Source organism: Anoplolepis gracilipes, chromosome 10 (assembly GCF_047496725.1).
Source record: "Anoplolepis gracilipes chromosome 10, ASM4749672v1, whole genome shotgun sequence".
NCBI classification, from domain to species: Eukaryota; Metazoa; Arthropoda; class Insecta; order Hymenoptera; family Formicidae; genus Anoplolepis; species Anoplolepis gracilipes.
In genome coordinates, this window is record NC_132979.1 from 559,880 (window position 1) to 579,940 (window position 20,061).

General features: G+C 34.9%; 1 protein-coding gene across 3 annotated transcripts in view; it reads left to right on the top strand.

Annotated features, from left to right (window-relative positions):
- The window catches only part of Carpa (Carbonic anhydrase-related protein A), a 142,084-nt gene that overhangs the window by 77,862 nt on the left and 44,161 nt on the right, over positions 1-20,061 (top strand). For all 3 annotated transcript variants that reach the window (XM_072900622.1, XM_072900625.1, XM_072900623.1), the window contains exon 3: positions 17,280-17,416. In XM_072900622.1, coding sequence (XP_072756723.1) covers positions 17,280-17,416 — 137 coding nt within the window. The remainder of the gene's footprint in view (positions 1-17,279; positions 17,417-20,061) is intronic.

A 20,061-nucleotide genomic window follows, 5' to 3' on the forward strand; every position in this document is an offset into this window, starting at 1 on the left:
CGCGAATATAAAGATTGTGACCTTTTCAATCCAATGTCGGGCGATTTATGAGATTTATCTATTATCTTTTTCCTAGGTTTTCTCTCGCGAACCTGTGTTATAACGGAATTTAGGCCAACTAGACGCGATCGATTCAACTCGACGGTTCAAACGTAAATGGGCAGAGGCCAAACGAGTGATCGCGTGATTGATTTTGTAACTGACGTAGATAGAGTGCGCGGCTCGTAATCACCGGTACATTGATACATTACCGGTAATTACCGGCGGAGACTTCTCGGACTCTAATCGTTGATCGTGTATCACGACGATATTCGCCGCACAAGTGTATTTTCAAGTAAGCGCTCAACTTAGTATCTGGAGAGATGCTTCCTATAGATAATCTCGGGTTGGTTGATTTTAAAAGATATAAAGAGACAGCTTTTTCATCCCATAAATTCCACGATGACCGCAAAGGTCAATTTCGCCGAAATCAATTAATTAATCGCGAATATTCCGCGGCAATATATTGAGAGCGAAAGGACGTAATAAATGTCTGTGTACTCGTATTTACACCCGAGAAGCTGAAGGCAATAACGGCATCGGTGGTGGAATTACTACGGTCTCCCGGAAAAAAAAAAAAAAAGATCCACGAACAAACGGTCACGCGACAGGTGCTATAGCAGCTGATTGCAAAGTTTGCCTCAGCACGGATATTCAAATGAAGCCTCCAGCTCTTGCTCTCTATCATGTTTTCCAGGAATTACTTGCAATATCACTGTGATACGAGCAATAAAATTATGACCCGGGGGGGTGAAAGAGCGTTCGCGCGCGCACGCGTGTTTGAGGGTCTGTTTTTTTTTTCTGCCGATTAGATTGCCAGCTCTAACTAAATGTGTATTTCTCTTTTTTTTTTTCCTTTTTTTTTTCGCCGCGGGCTTTTTGCAATCACGCGCATAAATCCACGCGTACGTACGTACGTACGATCGTAAATTGTAAGCCGCGCGAGATAGGAAACTAGTAGTGTCGATATATCGACAAGCGATAAATAAATATGTCCTACTGGCATAGATGCAAACTAATAAATCCGCCAAGTGTCTCCAAGTTAACCGGTGAAATTTCGATCGATTGCGAGCCTCGTAATGAAGTCGTCGTCGCCGCCGCCGTTCTCTGACGAAGATACGAGAAACAGACAGCTGCGTTATTCACACGGTGTAAAAGCTTCGATTAAACTTATACGAGGAGAGAGAGAGAGAGAGAGAGAGAGAGAGAGAGAGAGAGAGAGAGAGAGAGAGAGAGAGAGAGAGAGTACCTATAGAACGCTCCGCGTATACCTGTAAGCGCGAATTAGCCGACTAATCTCAGACGGAGAAACGGAAACTTGGAAATCGATCGCGTGCAAACACCAATCCAAGTTCACCTACAGAGTCAATTGCGAGAAAAGTATCTCTCCGTCGAAGAATAATGGCGTTATATTAGCCAAGAGAAAATAATTGAAAATGCTGTCTGTAAAAATTACGTGTTCCAATATTCGATAAACGTTCACGTTAACTTACGTCTCACGCGTTTAATATTTTATTTTATTTTTTTTTTCAAAAAGAGGAATCTAGTAATGGCGTAAATTTATAAATTAATATACGCTATAGAAAGTTACTCGTATATATGGATTTATTAATAATCATGTTCGCGAACGGCCTTTGGCATCGCCGCGCTGTACCGTACGTGTTACGCACTGTTCAGGATTGAACGCATTACCGGGGCTACAGAAGCAATTGCCTTAGTTAATTAACGAATTTACAACTATGCATGCCGGTGGCGCGAATGCGAGTCTGGCGATATCGTTATCGCCAGCACTGACGCTGCGTGTTAAGCAGACCTTTATACTAGTGTTAGAATCCGCTTATAAATTGGCGTCGCGAATTACATGTTTTGGTTGCCGCGAATGTTGCTATAATTGTTGCGCACATATAAAGAGAGACGTGTATATTCTTTTATTTTATTTGGAAGGTATCTGTCGCACGCGACCGTAAAATGCGACGAAATTGTTTTATGTACCTCATACACGCGGGACAAAAACTATACACGACCGTGTTTACTCGCCACTTTGTCGCGCGTTGATTAGCGTAAATATGGATGGGAGGGCCGCAAATTTTCGCGCACGCGAAATGACAAATTGCTGAAATTGTAAATGTCATTATATTTGTACCATGGCAATGAAAATGGCAATTTACTCTGTTTTACCGCGGATCGGAAAACTGTACGTGTATCAAAGTTGATTTACAAAACTCAATGTGCAAATTACAATTTATATTGGTTACGGGAATGATTCTATTACACGGTATATCTTTCTGAATATATAACTATTTGTACGATAATATCCTCTTTTCATCGTTCAAAGAGACACGAATAAATATTATATTATTTATTTTACAAATTTATTTTATATTATTTATTTTATAAATTAAAAATGTATTAAATACATAACACTTTTTATAAAATTGCTAAAGTTTGTTTTTTAAAAATGGTAATATTGGATCGCATTAACCGGCGCATTCTCGTTAAGATTTTTCAGCTAACTCGATTTTTTTTCGAGGGATTACACGTAATGGGTGGATTCGCGCGGCTGCGAAAGCTGATGAAATTTTCAAGCATTTCGAACACCTGATCTGCCATAGCAGTTCAGCGTTGCCGATGAGGGGAAACTCACGCCCGTATTTTAGCCCGATGCATTTTGGATAAACTCGTAGTCTCTCTGGACTACAAGTGGTCCATTAGCTTAAGTAAAATATTAATGAGTATGTATTGACTTTAAAAATAACGAGAAGACAATTAGAATTATAAGTTTATCGTACGATATCAGTCTCTCAGTCTTACAACGTAAATTAGGATATAAAGACACGGGACAAAGGACTCTGAAATTTTTATTAGCTATTTCCACCCACTTTTATTACGGATTTTTGCGGATTAATAATTGATTGGAAAATAATTTTAATCATTGACTCTCTCTTTACACCATAGATTATTTATACACATAATGGCTATTCGAGTGAATTACTTTTCCGGTATAACATAGTGCCTGGAAAAAAAAAAAAAAAAAAAAAAAAAAAATAGCAACGTGCCAAATGATCACACATGCTTACAAATCGACATGGACGTCGATATGGCCACGGTAGCTTTTAAAATCAATAACGTGGCTTTTTAATATCTCGTCGCGCGTGACAAAATATTTCACGCGGATATTTCAAATACTTTAATCGCGCCGGGATTTACGCGCCGTAAATCTCGCGAACGGTGTAAAATTTAATTCATTTGCCGCGTGCCCAGTGCATTTTTCACTCTCCAGACTAAACTCGTTCTCCCTCGCCGGTCGTTAAAACTGGTTGCCATTACGACGAAACGCCAAATATCGGATGTGTACACGTACGTGTATGTGAGATAATACGCCGATGTTATATTGAAATTAAATGTAATCGTAACGTATGTGTATATACGCGTTGTATATATGCGTGTGCGTAACTTGTACGCGAATGTGGCACGCGCGCCACTATGTCGTTTGCATTGGACGTGACGTTAAAACAGTATTATATTATTACGACGCGCAACGTTATATCCGCTTCGTGTTATCACCCCCGAAATCCTTTCGAGCCCTTTTAACGAGCCAAGTTTCGAATGCGGAATAGAGTTGGCCCGACGACAAAAAAAGCGCCACGCGCATACGTACATGGAAACGAACATTCGCGTTATGCATCGACAATTAACTTTCCTGATCTTCTTGCGCGGCTATCCTCGGGGTGCACTTAGCGGATGCATCCCGACCAGCGGGTCGTCAACCCTGGAAAGCTTCGGTTTACTCGAGCTCCACTGACACTGCACTGACGCTTCGGGCGTTTGTTTACGTCGCACGTGTGTCGTTTATTATCTGAACGAAAGTACGAAAGCAGTCCGGCGCGTTTAACGCTGATTTTCTACAAGCTATACTGCTTGTAAACACGCGATATTCGGTCTAATGGATCTGCCGTTGGCGAAATTACAGCGTCACTTTCTACGATATATTGCATCTTTTCTTTTGCGGAAGGATTTTTTTTTTTTTTTACAATAAATTCTCAAAAACTAAGCTTTAAATTGAATAAAAAAGTTTTTTTCTTTTACAATTCGTAAAAATTGTACTTGAAATTAAATAAGAAAAGTACTTTTATCGTGAGACGTGAAACATTTTCTCTCTATAAATCTCCTTAAACATTTTTTATTTCTTGAATTATTCATGTCTCGGCATTTTTTTTATTAAAAATGATATTTATTACAAGAATTAAAAGAATGTGTATATTTTTATATTAAACTGTCAGACAAATAGGAGAAAAAGAGAGAAAGGTAGATCTATTATTCTAAACTGAATTACGTCGATCTCTTTCTGACAAATTTTGGAAATCAAAATAGAAAAATAAATAAATATTAACTTTTAGGATAAATAATCAAGTTAGATGATATAGTTTAACGCGGAAAGATTTTAAGCCGAAAAGAGCAGCAAACCCAGACCATGGCAACGATAGCGAAAGGTAGCATGTGAAAAATTCTAACAATCTGTTGACGTGTCCTGACGTCGTTAACTTTGCGGTCGTGATATCTCTTCGTGTAGTTCGTCAGTTTTCAACGTTGGTAAATTCCCTCCATCGCGACTTCACGCACTTTGGCGCGCATCCTATCAGCTACAAATTTACCTGCGGCACGCCAACCCTTATTCTGCAACGAACCGGAGAAACCATGGGTTTCTCTTCTCTCGGCTTTGGAAAAATATTTCTTCTTCCCGATCCCTCTCGATCGAGAGAATGCATTGCGGTTTCTATCTTCCGGTTATCGATGAGTCCCGATTTTAAAGGTAGACCCAAAGTTTCTCCGTGACATTCTCTTGTGGCTAATAAAAAGTAAAAATCCCCCTCGACAAAAATTTAATTAAATATTTCTTTTCCTAACAACTCGGAATTTTTTTACAATCAATTCTCAGAAACTAAACTATATTTGAAATAAAAAGTACTTTTAATATTTTCTTTACAAATTTTTAACGATTTATCTCTTGAATTATTTGTGTCTTTTTCTCTCTCTCTCTCTCTCTCTCTCTCACACACATTTTTGATATTTGTGACATTTTTTATTAAAAATAAAAACAAACTTTACCTTGAATTGGTCAAAGGAATTGTATACCGAGTTTCTCCGTACATTTTCTTGGCCAATAAAAAATGAAAATCTTCCCTTAACAAAAATTTGACTATATGAAATATTTCTTTTTCTAACATCTTGGAATTTGTTACACTTAATTTTCAACAATCAAACTGTATTTAAAATGAAATAAAAAAAAAAAAAAAAGTACTTTTAAAATTTTCTCTAGAAATTTTTACTTTCTGAATATATGTATCTTTGTGAGATTTTTTATTAAAAACAACAAAGTTTAGCTTGATAGTTGAAGGATTTATATACTGATCTCCCAGCAAGTGAATAGAGAGAGAAGATGTCTGAATTGTCGGTAGAAGGGCAGCTTAGGACGGTTTAGAGACGACGAACAGTAGAGCGTGAAGTCCAATTAAGATGTTTTTCAACGGTGAGGGGCTTTTAGCCCCGCAGACATCGGCGTATCTAGGCGTCGCTTCGGCCTACCGCGAGAGGAACTGAATTCATATGCATACATGAATACATTTTCGCTGTTCCCCCAATCAACCTATTCGTGCTCGCCCCGTCGACGGCGAAGCTATTGTCCGCGGATTGCCGTACACACACCATGGGCAGGTATTTTTTGGGACACGGAATATCCACATGCTAATGAACGGCCGTCCCCTTTTCTCCATTTCGCATCCCCCTTCTCGGATTATAATCCTCGTTCGTCCAGAATCTAGGAAGATGGGATATCGTAATTTGTTTGATTAAGATTACAAGACACACGGCAGCTTTTTTGAATAATCGCCAGGTATTTTAAACTGGGAAACTAGAGTATCCAGTTCCCGGAAATTCTAATGATTAAAATCTAACGTTTATTGAAAAATGATTGCCCGAATACTTATTTTAATTACGGAATATTGAATTTTTTACTACTTTAAATAAACAATTTATATAAAAGATAGTTTTTATAAAATATTTGATTAAAAACCGAGTATATATTTTTTGTTCAATTTAATTGTTTTTCTCCCCCGATCTTTCTCAACAAACATTTTATCGATAGTTTGTGATCAATTTTATATTTAATAGAATATGCAATTGTCAAGAAAAAAGATAAGAGAAACACTTTGATGCATCAGGGTATAATTATGTTATGTATTTTTTTTTTTCTTTTTACGGCTTTCTCTCCGTTACACGAAATAATCCGTCTTTGATAATATCGTTACACAGTTCGATTCGATTTGTAAGAGAGGCAATGTCGCAACGACATTGATTAATTACACAACGGCAATTAATTTGAAAGTGATGCGACAGCTTTAACAACGTCGAAGCCGAAGCGAAGATCCCTGAGATGATGTAATTTTCGGACAATAAGTCGTGAATTCTTAATATTTGATCCTTACCGACCCTCTTTCATTAATCACGATGCATATAAATATCGTTTTAAAAAGTATCTTCAATTATTAATGACAATCTGCTTTTAAAAGTGTCTTCAATTTTAAAGCCGAACAAGTTATATTAAAGCATCTGTCTCATGCAAAATAATGTCAAACTATAATACTGCAAATTGGTCCACAAATATTTTGCGTTTAAAAGATAATGTTCGAATCGAGGATTTCACGGTCGATCTATATTTGACTTTCTAAGGAAAAATGTTGGCGGTCGTGATTTATTTTTATCAGACACGTATCTAGAGACTACTTTGTTCGAACCGGCCGACCGGCCGGTGCGAATACCCTCTTATCGTTGGTGAGAAAAAATCGCGGGAAATGGGTCGAAGGTCGCGTCCAACGGGAAGAATAAAGGACTAATTCTTTCCGGCTTTTGTACAAACTTCTGATACGTCGAAAGCGCGAATAAATCTTGCTCCGGAGTATATCGTTGCAAGCGTCGGCGAACTTTTTATCGATAAAATCATACTTCAAAATACATTCCTCTTTCTTGGATTTTATACATGTGTGTGTGTGTGTGTATATATATATATGTGTCTGTGCATTTCAAACTTGAACTTTTCGAAACTAGATTTGTAAGTTGTAAAAAAAAAAATAGAAGAAAGTTTGTGAAAAATAAATTACGGGGTTTACGCTTTTTTCATCAAATTATTCTGTATACAGTAATAATTAAAATCTTGTAATTTTTCCAGCACACTTTTAGCCTAATTAATTTAATCCTATCTAATATACATTAATCTCTACCTTTTCTCGGGTTGATTAAATTATTTAATCTCTTTTAAAACTTATCAAGAAACTTTCCAAAGCCTCGTTTTTGAGCCGAATATATATACACTTTGCTCTTATTACTAAGAATTCTTATCACTTCTCTTTTGAGAGCCCACCTTATGATATAAACGACTTAACGATCTGAGGGAGAAGCTGGCGGCTATGAAGAAAATAAAATCAAGCGTCCTTGGAGAACTCTTGCACAACTTATGAAGAACCTCCGGCGTCATTATATTCCTTATATCGACGACCTTCGCTGCGCTTTAGTGGTAAAACTCGACGGCGCGGCGCCCGATGGTCGGTCGCGACACTTTTCATGTTCTCACAGGAGTCGATAAATCTTCCAGCCGTTTGGCGGGAACGAGAGAGAGTTTCTCCAAGAGAATCGAGAACTCACCGGCAGTCAGCCAGGTCCCGGCCAGACCTTCGCGATATATTTTTTACAGCGTGCTCTGGGAGAATTTTCACTGTTTTCCCCACTGTTGAGCTCTTTTTCACTTTGCCGCGGTGGCGTAAGCTATCGACGAATCAGATTGAAAACCCGTGTTACGCCCGCGACTTAACGGAATTCTTACGTAAACTTCTCGCCAAAGTCAGTCGCTCGGCTCGGCTCGGCTCGGCTCGTTTATTTGCTCGAGTTTACTGCTCGGTTTTTTAGTAGATCGCCAAATCGTGTCCGTAGAAACCACGACATTCTTTAACGCAACGACGATTGAAACGATTTATTGCGAGAAATGTCTATACATTGCGCGCTATACGATCGTCAGATGTGATATCTGCAATGTTAAAGCTAGAAATGTAAATAGAAAAGAAACAAAATAGTATTTTTTGATGAAAAAAAATGTTTTTCTTTTTTTTTTTTTTTTCCAGATATTTCTTTTTTATATTTTGATTACTGCATGTTGATTTTTCATTGTTTTTGATTTTTAGATGATAAATTTGAACAAACTACCACTATTTTAAATGTAGATTACATTCCAATTGTCTACATAGTTGTGTATAATTACTATTTTTATTAGGTAAATTTTCCGAAAACAAATCAAAATAGAATGAATTGTTTTTATGTAAGCGAAAAAAATTGTCTTCATTATATGTGAGAAAAAACATGTTTTTTATGTTTTATAGTTAAAATATATAAGCACGAAAAAACTTTTAAATAAGATGTAATAATATCGAATATTTTTTGTTCGTATTACAAGTCGCTAAGTTTGACAAATAATTTTAAATTAAATGTTGACTAGCTATTTTCGAAGATGTTTATCTCTTTCTCTAATGTTTCCTAAAATTTGAAATTAATCTAATTTAAACTTTACTCATCTCTGTCTTGATGAATTAAAAGGAGCGAGGATAACTATTAAATTTATTCTTCTTTCTTTTTCTCTTATTATTCATTTTCATTTTAATAAATTATATATTTATATCTTGAATATAGAAATAAAGAATATATCTATTATACTTTATTGTTATGTTAAAAGTTTTATACACACACACACACACACACACAGATAAATACCTAGAATTTTCGCCAACAACATACGCTATTTCTATAATTAATTTTTAAATTTATTTTCAGAAAATAATTCAAATATATGATAAAAAGTAGTACTCCCTTTTCCTAAGTATTATACTTTTATACATTGATCGGTATTCAAACTACTTTGGTGAAAGTACGAACGCATATCGGATTTATTAGAATAGTCCGCTGTATATATTCAGTAGTAGTAGCAGCCGAGGGTCTTTGCCGACGCGTAAATATATATGCTAATGAATACCATGCAAATAACAGCTCCCTACTTTTCCTCAACTTTTCTCTTCCCGGACGCGCCATTAACACAGTTTTTACAAGCATTTGGTTTTCAGATCTTATGCGTCGTATCTACCGTTGTTACGTACCTCGTTGTATTAAGCGAGGCGCTGGCGCTGGCGAGTTTGTACGTCACGTTTTTTTCACGAAATTTAAATGTCGCAAACGAAACACACGTCTCTTTCCCGCTTCGTTTGCGTTTACTCGTCCACGCGAGTTTTACAATGTTCCGAGTGGGCTGTTCAAAAATTGCTTTACACAATTTTCCGTAATACAATTCACACCGCGGTAACAGACAGTTTCGTTTTATTTTGAAAGTGAGTTAATATTCCGCGCTGTGTAATTGCATAATATGCATTAAATAAATATATTTATCTTGTCCAGAGATATTTTTATATATGATAATTCATGTGTTATATCACATAATTTTTTTCATAATTGAATATTTTTCATAAAACGAGAGGACTCAACAATTTTTTTTTTTTTTTTTTTTTTTGTGAGCGTGTTTTAATTAATTTATTTTTTATAATTTATTATAACAAAAATATGGTTAATTAAAATTTATTAAATGTTAAATTTTTTAATTTATTCATTTATTGTTAATTAAATTTTTTAACAGAATATAAATTTTATAAAAATAAAATTATATAACATTATTATGGTTTTTTTATATTGTATTTTTAAAATATATGAAATATATATTTTAAATATATATATATATATATATATATATATATATATACAATTTTAAATAATTAGATTTTAAGTAATTGGATTACAAAATAGGATTACCATTATTATTAGTTTGTCGTTTATCCTTGTTACGGATTTATTATTGAAACCTAAATTTTCTATTTCGATTTTCAATTAATACAAAGAATCCTATCACGATTATTCTCACGACTGCGAAAATCATTAAAACGCGGCTCAAAGCCGATCCCAGCATTTTTCAAACACCCTAGCCGTCGATTAATTGTTTTTATCGAGGCGATCCACTCTGTAGGAGCTAATCCATCCTTGATTAATCCCGCTGCCGTTCTCGAGCGGCGTGTTGCTTCTTATCGGCGGAAATCTGACGGCAAGGGAAGAAATTCGACCCGACTTGGCTCGACGATAGCAGAAGAAAAAGATCGGGCCAAGATGGAGCGACAAGTGAGCGAGCGAGCGAGCGAGCGAGAGAGAGAGGACAAAAAATTTCCAGCAATTATTGCTGGTGCCCTAATTATATAGCGTTAGCTATATAATTAGGTCGGTTAACATAAGGATAGGGACGAGACAGACCTCGAGCACCCTTATTTTTTTCTCGCGCCTCCAACCACTCTTTTTCATTAGAAATTATTAGGACAGGTGGATAATTAAAACAGGTGTTTAGGGGCTACAACCACTATAATGACACCGTGGAGGAAGAGGGAGAGGAACTTTGCGTTGTGGTGGGTCAGAAAATACTGTACTCAAATGAGGATTGCCGTGCTCTGAAGGGAGAATACGGACGAGGGGACAAAGAGAGGAGAGGGCAGGGAGAGAGGGACCAGGCTACGTTGGCTTCCACACTTAATCACTTTTGCTAATTGCAGAATGATTGCTCCGCGCTTGAAGTTTCAATAATGGGGTTGTTACACCCCCTCCCTCGTCGAAGGGGACCGCCTTCGTAGCCTTCGGTTATATAGCAAGGGTGCTTGTGCCTGTGCCTGTGCCTGTTCATACCCCCTTTCCGTTCATCTTCCTTCCCCTCGCCACTTGGGCTTCCGCCTCGCCGTCGTCGAGCTCGCCTCTTCCTCAGGTTCCACGTGATAAATGCTATAATAGCCTACCTGCCTTCAGGTGATAAGAAAGTAATCATTCCATCTGCCCACCGTTATTTCATTATCTTTCCCTCGTTCCCTTTCTTCCGGGGCCCCTCCTAAGCTTGTTCCGGCATTGGCCACCCCCTTTATCCGTATCAGCAGCGAGTCGAGCTTCTTAATGACGGCCGAGAAGGTAATTATGCAATTATACGTAGAACTAAAATTCGATGAAATCACGAAACGAGAAGAGACGGGAAGCTGCGATATATCCGCAAATTTAAATGCATTTCCGGCATAGTGATGGAAACTCGTTGAAGCGCATGTGCCGTAGTATTATATCACTGTATTATCATGGGATATAAAAATGTTAAGATTAAAAGTTTGAAGAGTAAATTAGAGAGAATCACGCGGTAAAACTTTGTAATATTTTACAGTAGTGATGATAATTTCTTCGCAAACTTATCGATGAACAATTACACTTCGCATCTTATAGTTATGTAATTTGATTAAGTTTTGTTTCATTTATGTAGTGTTTATGAATTTTAATTTTCACCTTTTTAAGCACAATTTTTATCTGTAAAAACATCCGTTACACGCATCTCAGGCCCTTTTATATTTTGTTTGTTTAAGAAATTAAATCCTATTATTATATTTCGTTCCATAACATATATCGTATTTATGCAAAGGATTATATTTTACATATAAAGACTTATCATGTGATTAATAGACTATTATACATCAAATGTACATACTTGCAATACTGAATCGATTTGAAACCGAATTACCGAGTTGCCTCTATTTATTTATTCAATCAAGAACCTACTTCATCTATCTTTATAAGAATTTTGTAAATTACATTAAAATTAATTAAAACGTATCCTCTTTAAATCACTATAAATAATGAATGAAATATTGAATAAACTTAGCCCCCTCCCTCCTTCTGAACTGGTAGAACAATACGATCTCGAATGTGTGTGATCGATTCTAATTGAGTCCCGTGGCTTTAAATTGGTCTGTTCTCGGACCGATACAACGTAGCTATGTTCGCGCGAAGAACAATGGGTTTAATTTAATAGAATACGGTCCGGTGTGGTTTAGGTCCGATCGTCCGCTGGTGCGAATCGATTTAAACGCCGCTCGTGTAACTATAATCCAATAGTAGATTACACGTCCGGTACATACATACGATCGCTTTTCCGCGAGCTAATAATTTGTTGTCACGCGTAATGTGTCTCGCACAAAGTGCACACACAATAAAGTTAATATAATATATATATATATATATATATCTTGGTAGCGGTATTTTGCCGAATAATTTATATTCTCGAAACAGTTTACCCCTCTCTTTTACGAGGATTTCATTTCTAGAGAAATATAACAATTTTATCGCTATATTAAATACGTATAGACCAATCTCCCGCTAGAAAGAAAAGGAACGATCCTGTTGATAAGTTTACGAGTTAATAAACTGAAAATGTTACGACGGCTGCGAATGTCGTAAAAATGGAACCGATTTGAAATATTTTTATTTCTCGCAACACATATTTTTTACAGGGTATACATATGATTATTTTACGTTCTTCGAGTATACGTGCACACGCTATGTAAGTAATCAACGTATGAGGATCTCGATCGCAACAAAAATACTTTAAAACCTACTAGTCTACTCTAGCAGCGTCAACAATTCATATTTTTTAGATTTTTTTTTAGATATTAGAAATTGATCTTTTTGAATGTTTTATATATAATGTTTTTATCGATGCTTAAACAGTATTTTTAAATCTTGGCTATTTAATTTTCTTTATTCAAGTTTTATTCCATAGGATATTTTTAGGATGTTATATCTAGTTAGAATTAAAGAAATTAACGTTAGATATTTTTCTAATGTTCAAGAAATGAAAAAATTTCAGTAAAATTAAAATATCTAAATTTAATATGACATTACTTTTTTATTTTTCAATTTTTTTTTCTAATAAAATTAGGTGCAGTAGTCAAAAAATATTCTAGAATTGATAGAGTATATTTGTAAAATATTCAGTACATAATAAAGTATTCAGCTAGCACATAGTAAAATATTCTGCAAAAACAACTTTTGTACAAAATAAAGCAAGATATAAGAGTTAATATAGACTTGATAGAATTTTTATAACTGTATATCTACTTGTCAGTTAATTTTTCAAATGTTTTTAGTTAAATTTTTAATAAATATTAATTTTATATTGTGTTCTTTTTTTTGCGCAAAAACAATTCCTGTCGAACTTTTTTTTTATCACCAAACCGAAAATATAATCTAAAATTTCATATTTCAGTCTTCTAACGCCAATATTTTTTTCGTAGCATTTTTTTTGATAAATATACATATATGCCTTTCATAATTAGAATTTTTTAAATTCCCCAAAATTACAAATTTGATATTGGGCGTTTTCAAAGAATACTTCAATTACACGCGAGAAGCAATATGTCATCGTCGAATTATGGATTTTCAAACTATTTAACATTAATGAAAACATACGTAAAGTGTCAAAAAGATTAATTTCTAATATTCTTTAAAAAAAAATTCCTAAAAATCGTCAATTTTTCATATCACTATAGTAGCCTGAGTCCTTTGGACCTCGCATAATCTCCGTACGGTTGAGAGAATCTTAATCAAATAAATCGCGGATCTATATACCGTGGATCGTAAGTAGATAGACACAAAGAGGTATATCTCGGTGTGGCTCTGCGTTGCATATATATATATATATATATATATATATATATATATATATATATATATATATATATACGCGATAACGAAGAATAATGGCGAAGATTGCGATTGTGGATGAAATCGGGTGTACCGCAGCGCGCAAATGTTGCACAACCGAATCGACCGGAATGAAAAGAGGAAAGCGTTTACATATACACTATATGCATGCACCGTATGCGTGCGTCGTTTAATAAACTTTTGCGTGGCTAGCGCGATGGCGTGCCATTTCCCTCGACATAAATTCCATCGCGGAAAAAGGCGAGAATGAGCGGGTATGAGAGTATGTGCTACGGAATTGCAATAGCTACTCTTTCTCCTCTCTCTCTCTCTCTCTCTCTCTCTCTCTCTCTCTCTCTCTCTCTCTTTCTTTCTGTTTCTTTTTCTCGTGTTAAGAAATCAAATGTGCGATTACTTTATTCGCAGGGGCGAGTTGTGTAAAAAGCGCACCGCAAAATGTGTAACAATTTAACCGCACAGAAAATAAACCAGAGAATAATATACCTCTTTTTCGCATCGTATCAACCTGTTTTCAATCAATGCCGCTGCAATCAATTGAGATTTATGGCGTCGAGATTTTAATGATTTTACATTGAGATCGCACAAGCGAATGTAAAGAAAGTTTCTTTAAATATATTTTATTTTAATGTTATCATAATTAATTTTAAATTATATTATTATAATATTTAAAATATTTTTTTATTAAATTAAATAATGTTTAAAAATTTCGTAAATATTTTCTCTCAATTAAAAAATATATATATATATATATATATATAATGTATATATATATATTTTTTTAAATTAAGAGAAAATATTTAAAAAATTTTTTTAAATTTAAAATTGTTTGAAATATTTTAATAATTTATAAAGATAAAAAAAGAGATTTATAAAGATAAATAAAGATAAAAAATTTTAAATATTATTTAATTTAATATAAAAATATTGTGATGAATTTTTATATAAATTCACATTACAATTCAACTATTAAATAATTTATACACTTTATACATTTTCGAGATGCTTTTTACACGTTTATTCTTATATCAAAACCAATTTACATACCTACTTTTACGAATGTATCATAATAGTCACGTGTTTTATATCTCAGGATAAAAAACAAGAGATTGACTTATGCGTACATACGTTGCTTTTTTACAACCCTTTAATTAATGAGTTTTGTTTCGATGAAATGAATCACGCATGTCGTGCACAGGCTGCTCTTGCGTGACGAGCGGGGTCGGGGGGATGAAAGAAAATAGCGGTGCGAGGATGCTAATTACAATGGGACTAATTGCACCGCTGTTACGACACTAAAGTGTCGATGTATCGTTGCCATCGCACACGCGTGTGACACGTGCGTACGTGCGTAAACTTATACGAAGAGGGGATTGAATCGATATACGCACGCGTTTATTAAGCTCGTAAGTTTTGATTATGTTTGCGTGCCGAGATGTCATTACGTGTCATCCCTCACACATTCCTCTCCTCTCCCCCTCCTTCCCTCCCGATGGATTCTGAGCGTTAACACATGAGCTTTGGAACGCAGCGAGTTCGCACACCTGTTTCACCGCTCGTGTGTATATTAGGTGATGCTCCGAAATTTACGGTCTTGCATAACTTTATGTTGACTCTCGCATCTAATATAGGAGTAACTACATTTATTGAGATCACCGAAGTAGTATATCAAAATAATTGTAAAGCTACATAATAAAAATTTGACAATTATGTGAATAATAAAATATTTGAATCGTATTAATTATATTATGTGTAGTATAAAGGAAAGCTTATAGTGTCGCGTTTATTTTCGTATCACAATTACCTGCGTTGAAATCGTAATTGAATCATTAAATTATTATATTTATATATGACAGTTTTACAAATGAATTAATTAAAGTGCCGTTAAACTCGATGTAAATCTATATATTTAAAACACTTTGTACACAAATAACATATCTCGAGTAATATCAGCGTGTGCATCTCTCGTGTGTTGTTACGTCTGCCAGATTCTGACGTCGACACGTCTAATAATTTATTGTCCACTTTTGTCGTTTCGAGTCTCGTGAGAGTCGTCGATGGCGGTTATGCCAAAAAAAAAAAAAAATATATATATATATATATATATATGTATAAAAAGTGTGAGAAACCTCTCGCTCAAGGCGAGAATATTTCAAGAAAGTCTGTTTGTTATCCCTTGCGAGAGAGGGGAACGAGTAGATTAAGAGGATGACTTATAACTTTTGTTAAAGTTGTGGCGTATAGAGTGATAAATCGAGCTGTTGGAGGAGATGTGTACACAACTACAACAACTACACAAGTAAATATATGAATGAAAGTAAAAAAGTTGGACGTGAATTTTCATGTGTTTAATTATATTTAATACTCGACTTTGTGAGTTTTTGTTGGTAGAGTTGAATTTTATCTAAATTCATTTCCGCAAGAATGTAATTCCTGTCTGTGTTGTTTCGTGATATACCACGAGCAAAGATTCGTTAAGCCGGGCTTTTTCAGGGGATATCGATTCTTGCGGACGACGTGAAGAAAGTTAAATTTCTCAGAGGAGTGCCGGAAAACGCGAACGCGTTGGTCGCTCCCTCCTAAGACGAAAGTTTTTGGAAGGGGAGACGCGCGCGAGGGGGTTGCCGGCGGTCCCTGGCGTACGAACCTAGCGAAACGAGTTCAAAATCCCTTTTACTGAGCGAAACTTGACGCGGACTGGACAGGGGACGGACGGACCGGCCGGCGCGACCAGCTGGAAAAGTTGGAATTATAAAAATTTCAGATTTCTGAGCAGTTGACACGTGACACGACGCGATTCCGTATACTCAAATAGAGAAAATAAGAATCTTATCTCTCGAGGCTTCACGACCGAGTTTCTTCCAGATACTCGGAGGTACAAGTTCAAAATTTCTGGATGATATTTCTGGACGAAACTCACACCTAATTCAAGACGTTTCTTACAGATATATATCTTTTCCTTTGAAGAATTTATCTTTGTAATAATTCACTGGAGAGGATGCATTTTACTTTTTTCTACTTCTTGATAAAACATGCTTGTTTTTAGTTAATTTGAATCAAAATCTTTCAGCTTTTTTATTAGATTTTTTTTTTTAAATAAAAACTGTAAAATTGTGGTTGTTTTTCTAAAAAAATTGAAAAATTCTTTTTTATTAAAAAAATCCCGTAAATCTTAATAATTAATTTAAAAACTTACTCTGAAATCTATGGGCGTTCTAGGTGAACGTAGAACCTATTAAATGTCATCTAAAGTCTTGCGCCGATTTGACGTTTAAGTTATTAATCAAAACTGTTGATTTTAACAAATGGACATTTTCAGAAATTTCAAAAAATCTTATGTTTTTCAAAAATTGCACCTGATTAAACAAACCTAAATATGATTTTTGCACAGTAGGAAATCAGATAATACAAATAGTTTCTCTGAAGCAAAATGGTCGCATATCAGTGTTATCTAATTTTGATCTTCACCTCTATTCGAATTTTCAAAGTTTTTTAAATCATACATTGTTTTTATTTAAATATTTTTTTTTTTTTGCGAAAAAGAAGAGAGAATCTTCTTACTTTTACTAATATATTGCATTATATTGCAGGACCTTCGTTTTGGGGCCTGATAAATCCGCAGTGGTCTCTCTGCAGCAAAGGAAGGCGGCAAAGTCCTATCAACATCGAGCCGGACAAGTTACTCTTCGATCGTCACTTGAGACCAGTGCACGTCGATAAACACAGGGTAATCTATTCACTCTTTTTCGCAAAATAGCACCGTAATTCCCAGGTATCTCTCTTTTACTTTCCTTTGGGACGCACGAGTGTTTGATGAAATCAGAACCTCTCGTGAAAAAAGTCGATATAACATTTTTATATTTTAGTCACGTTTATATTATAAATCTTTTTTTTTTTTTTTTTTTTTTTATATATATCTAAACGATATCGAAGCATTAATAAAAAATTAATGAGTCACCAAATATTAATTATATATAGAATGTCTCACTGTGTATCATGTCATGTATCTATTAGGTTATTTTAATTTTACATGTGAAACTTCTTTAATCTTCTAGTAAATATTTGTTACATTATTTCTAGACAATTTTTCAATTTCCAATGAATTAAGAATTAACGCGACGCGAACATCTGGCGAGCACCCTGTGTATCATTGCGCGTTCGAGTATAATCTTGGGAAAAGGATACGGAGAGAAGTTAATTTCAAAGTTCGGTCTCCTCTCGTGTGCACGTCCACTTCAAATGAAGACGAAAGAGTTGTCTGACGGACGGTCTCGTTAGTCAAGCGGAACACATACTGGGTGTCCCTCGGCGGGATGATTAAATTGCTCTGGTTTTTACGTTTGGCGGATGGGTAATGAGAAGGATCTCATTGATATTAACGATTTGAAAACGCGGCAACTCATTACGAGCATATGACGCATTGTTTGCTCTGAATACGTTCGATTGTTGATCGTTACATGTAATTATTCGCATCAGTCGATTTATTTTCATTGCAAGATCGCTATGAAGAGTTCCGCGTTTTATGTAATTAAAATCAGATTGGAATAAAATTATGTAACGCTATGATAATTTGAGTTATTTAAAAGCTCGAATTGTGTCCGTATACAACAAATTAATCCAAGTAAAATATAAATGGTATTGAAGTTAAAAAATTAATGCAGAGTGCAAATATTTATAAAATTTCATAATTACACGACGTAACTCCAATCTACATTACTGATTGCGACGAAATATAGAATTCTGTTTAATATTACATTCAACAATAATTTTTATTTACAAAATTTTGTAACTTTCTTGTAATATATTCGTAAGAATTTTACATTTTTTATTTTAGGAAATGGAGAGAGGGGATTATTTTACATTTGAAATATTTCCGTAACTTTGAAGAAGAATATGTAAAGTTTTTTTTTTACTCCTTTATAAAAAAGAGCAATATAATTGATTTAAAATTGGAGCGTTATAAACTCGATATGAATGTACATCGGATGATTAAGAGAGGCATTTAATTCATACTTGAACCAAGTTGAAATTAGAGCGTCGGGAATGATTCATTTCACACGAGACACCTTTCAAAAAGCAAGGATAAAATCAGATTAGTAAAAGTATTCCCAGAGCTGTCGCGTGATAGTAATGGATTTGGAATTCACCGCTCCACTTTTCCGCTGTCCATTTTTCACTAGCCAAAGCTCGTTGATTCGATAATAAAGCCATTAATTATGAGGCCACCTATTTAACACTGATTTTGTTCACTGAGGAGAAAGAGCCTCGGGAAAAGCTAACTTTCAATTATGAAAACATTTATTCATCCCGTTCGTTCCTACTACCTGTTCGTTCAAACTTACTTCATTTTCATCATATGCTCATAAAAGTATCGAAATAGAAAGAGAGAGAAAGACATTTAAATTTATAAAAAAATTTTTAAAAAGGAATATATAAAAACGAAATATTTCGCAAGAATTTTCATGTCTATAAATTTTTTATTAAGAGCGATATGAGGTATTATATTCACCACGATATTCGTTATTTTGTACTTTCGCCCATCTGCATGTACAAGTGATTCATGCATGCAGTATGAGCGTATTGAAGAATATATTGAGAGGTCGAAAGCCGTTTATAAATGCATGAACGAAAAGTCTCTGTGTGAACTTTCAATATACATAGAAGAAGTATGAACTTTTGATGTAGAATGGAAGAACTTGCAATGCACTGCTCGATTTATATTCTCTCCATTTATATTCTCATTGATATCTTTTTGCTTATACGGGACACACAACTCTATAATTTGAATGAGAAAATAGAGAAGAGAGACACCAACGGATGTAGTTTAGGGATTTAATGAAAAAGGAAAAAAATTAACATGTGTTATTTCTTGTCTATAAATACTACTTTATAATCTTATAATATATATTTTTAATATTAAATAATAAAAATTGTGATTTACAATTCATCTCGCAAAGTCGTATTCCATAGGACGACGTATTTCATCGAATATATAAATACGGAAAAATAACTTTTGATAATAAATTTTAATATATTCCATTAATATTTCCTCTCTTTTGTTTATCATATATGCTGAATTCAATTTCGTCAATGTGTGTGTTTTACACCGAGATGTAGCATCATGGCACGTTATACGGTCACCTCATGTTCAATGCGTTCTCTCCATTTTCCACGGAACATGCATCGCGCGCTGTCGCGGTCGCGGGATCTCGGCACCTCGGGACTGTTATTCCTGAGAAACGCGAACATGAAAAATGCCCCGGTACCCGTGACAATGCCTCCTCTCGGATACGGCATTTGATACGGGTCTCAGAGACGGATACGTTTCCCGGTATTTCCCCATGCGAGAGACGCTGACCGAAAAACTCCCGA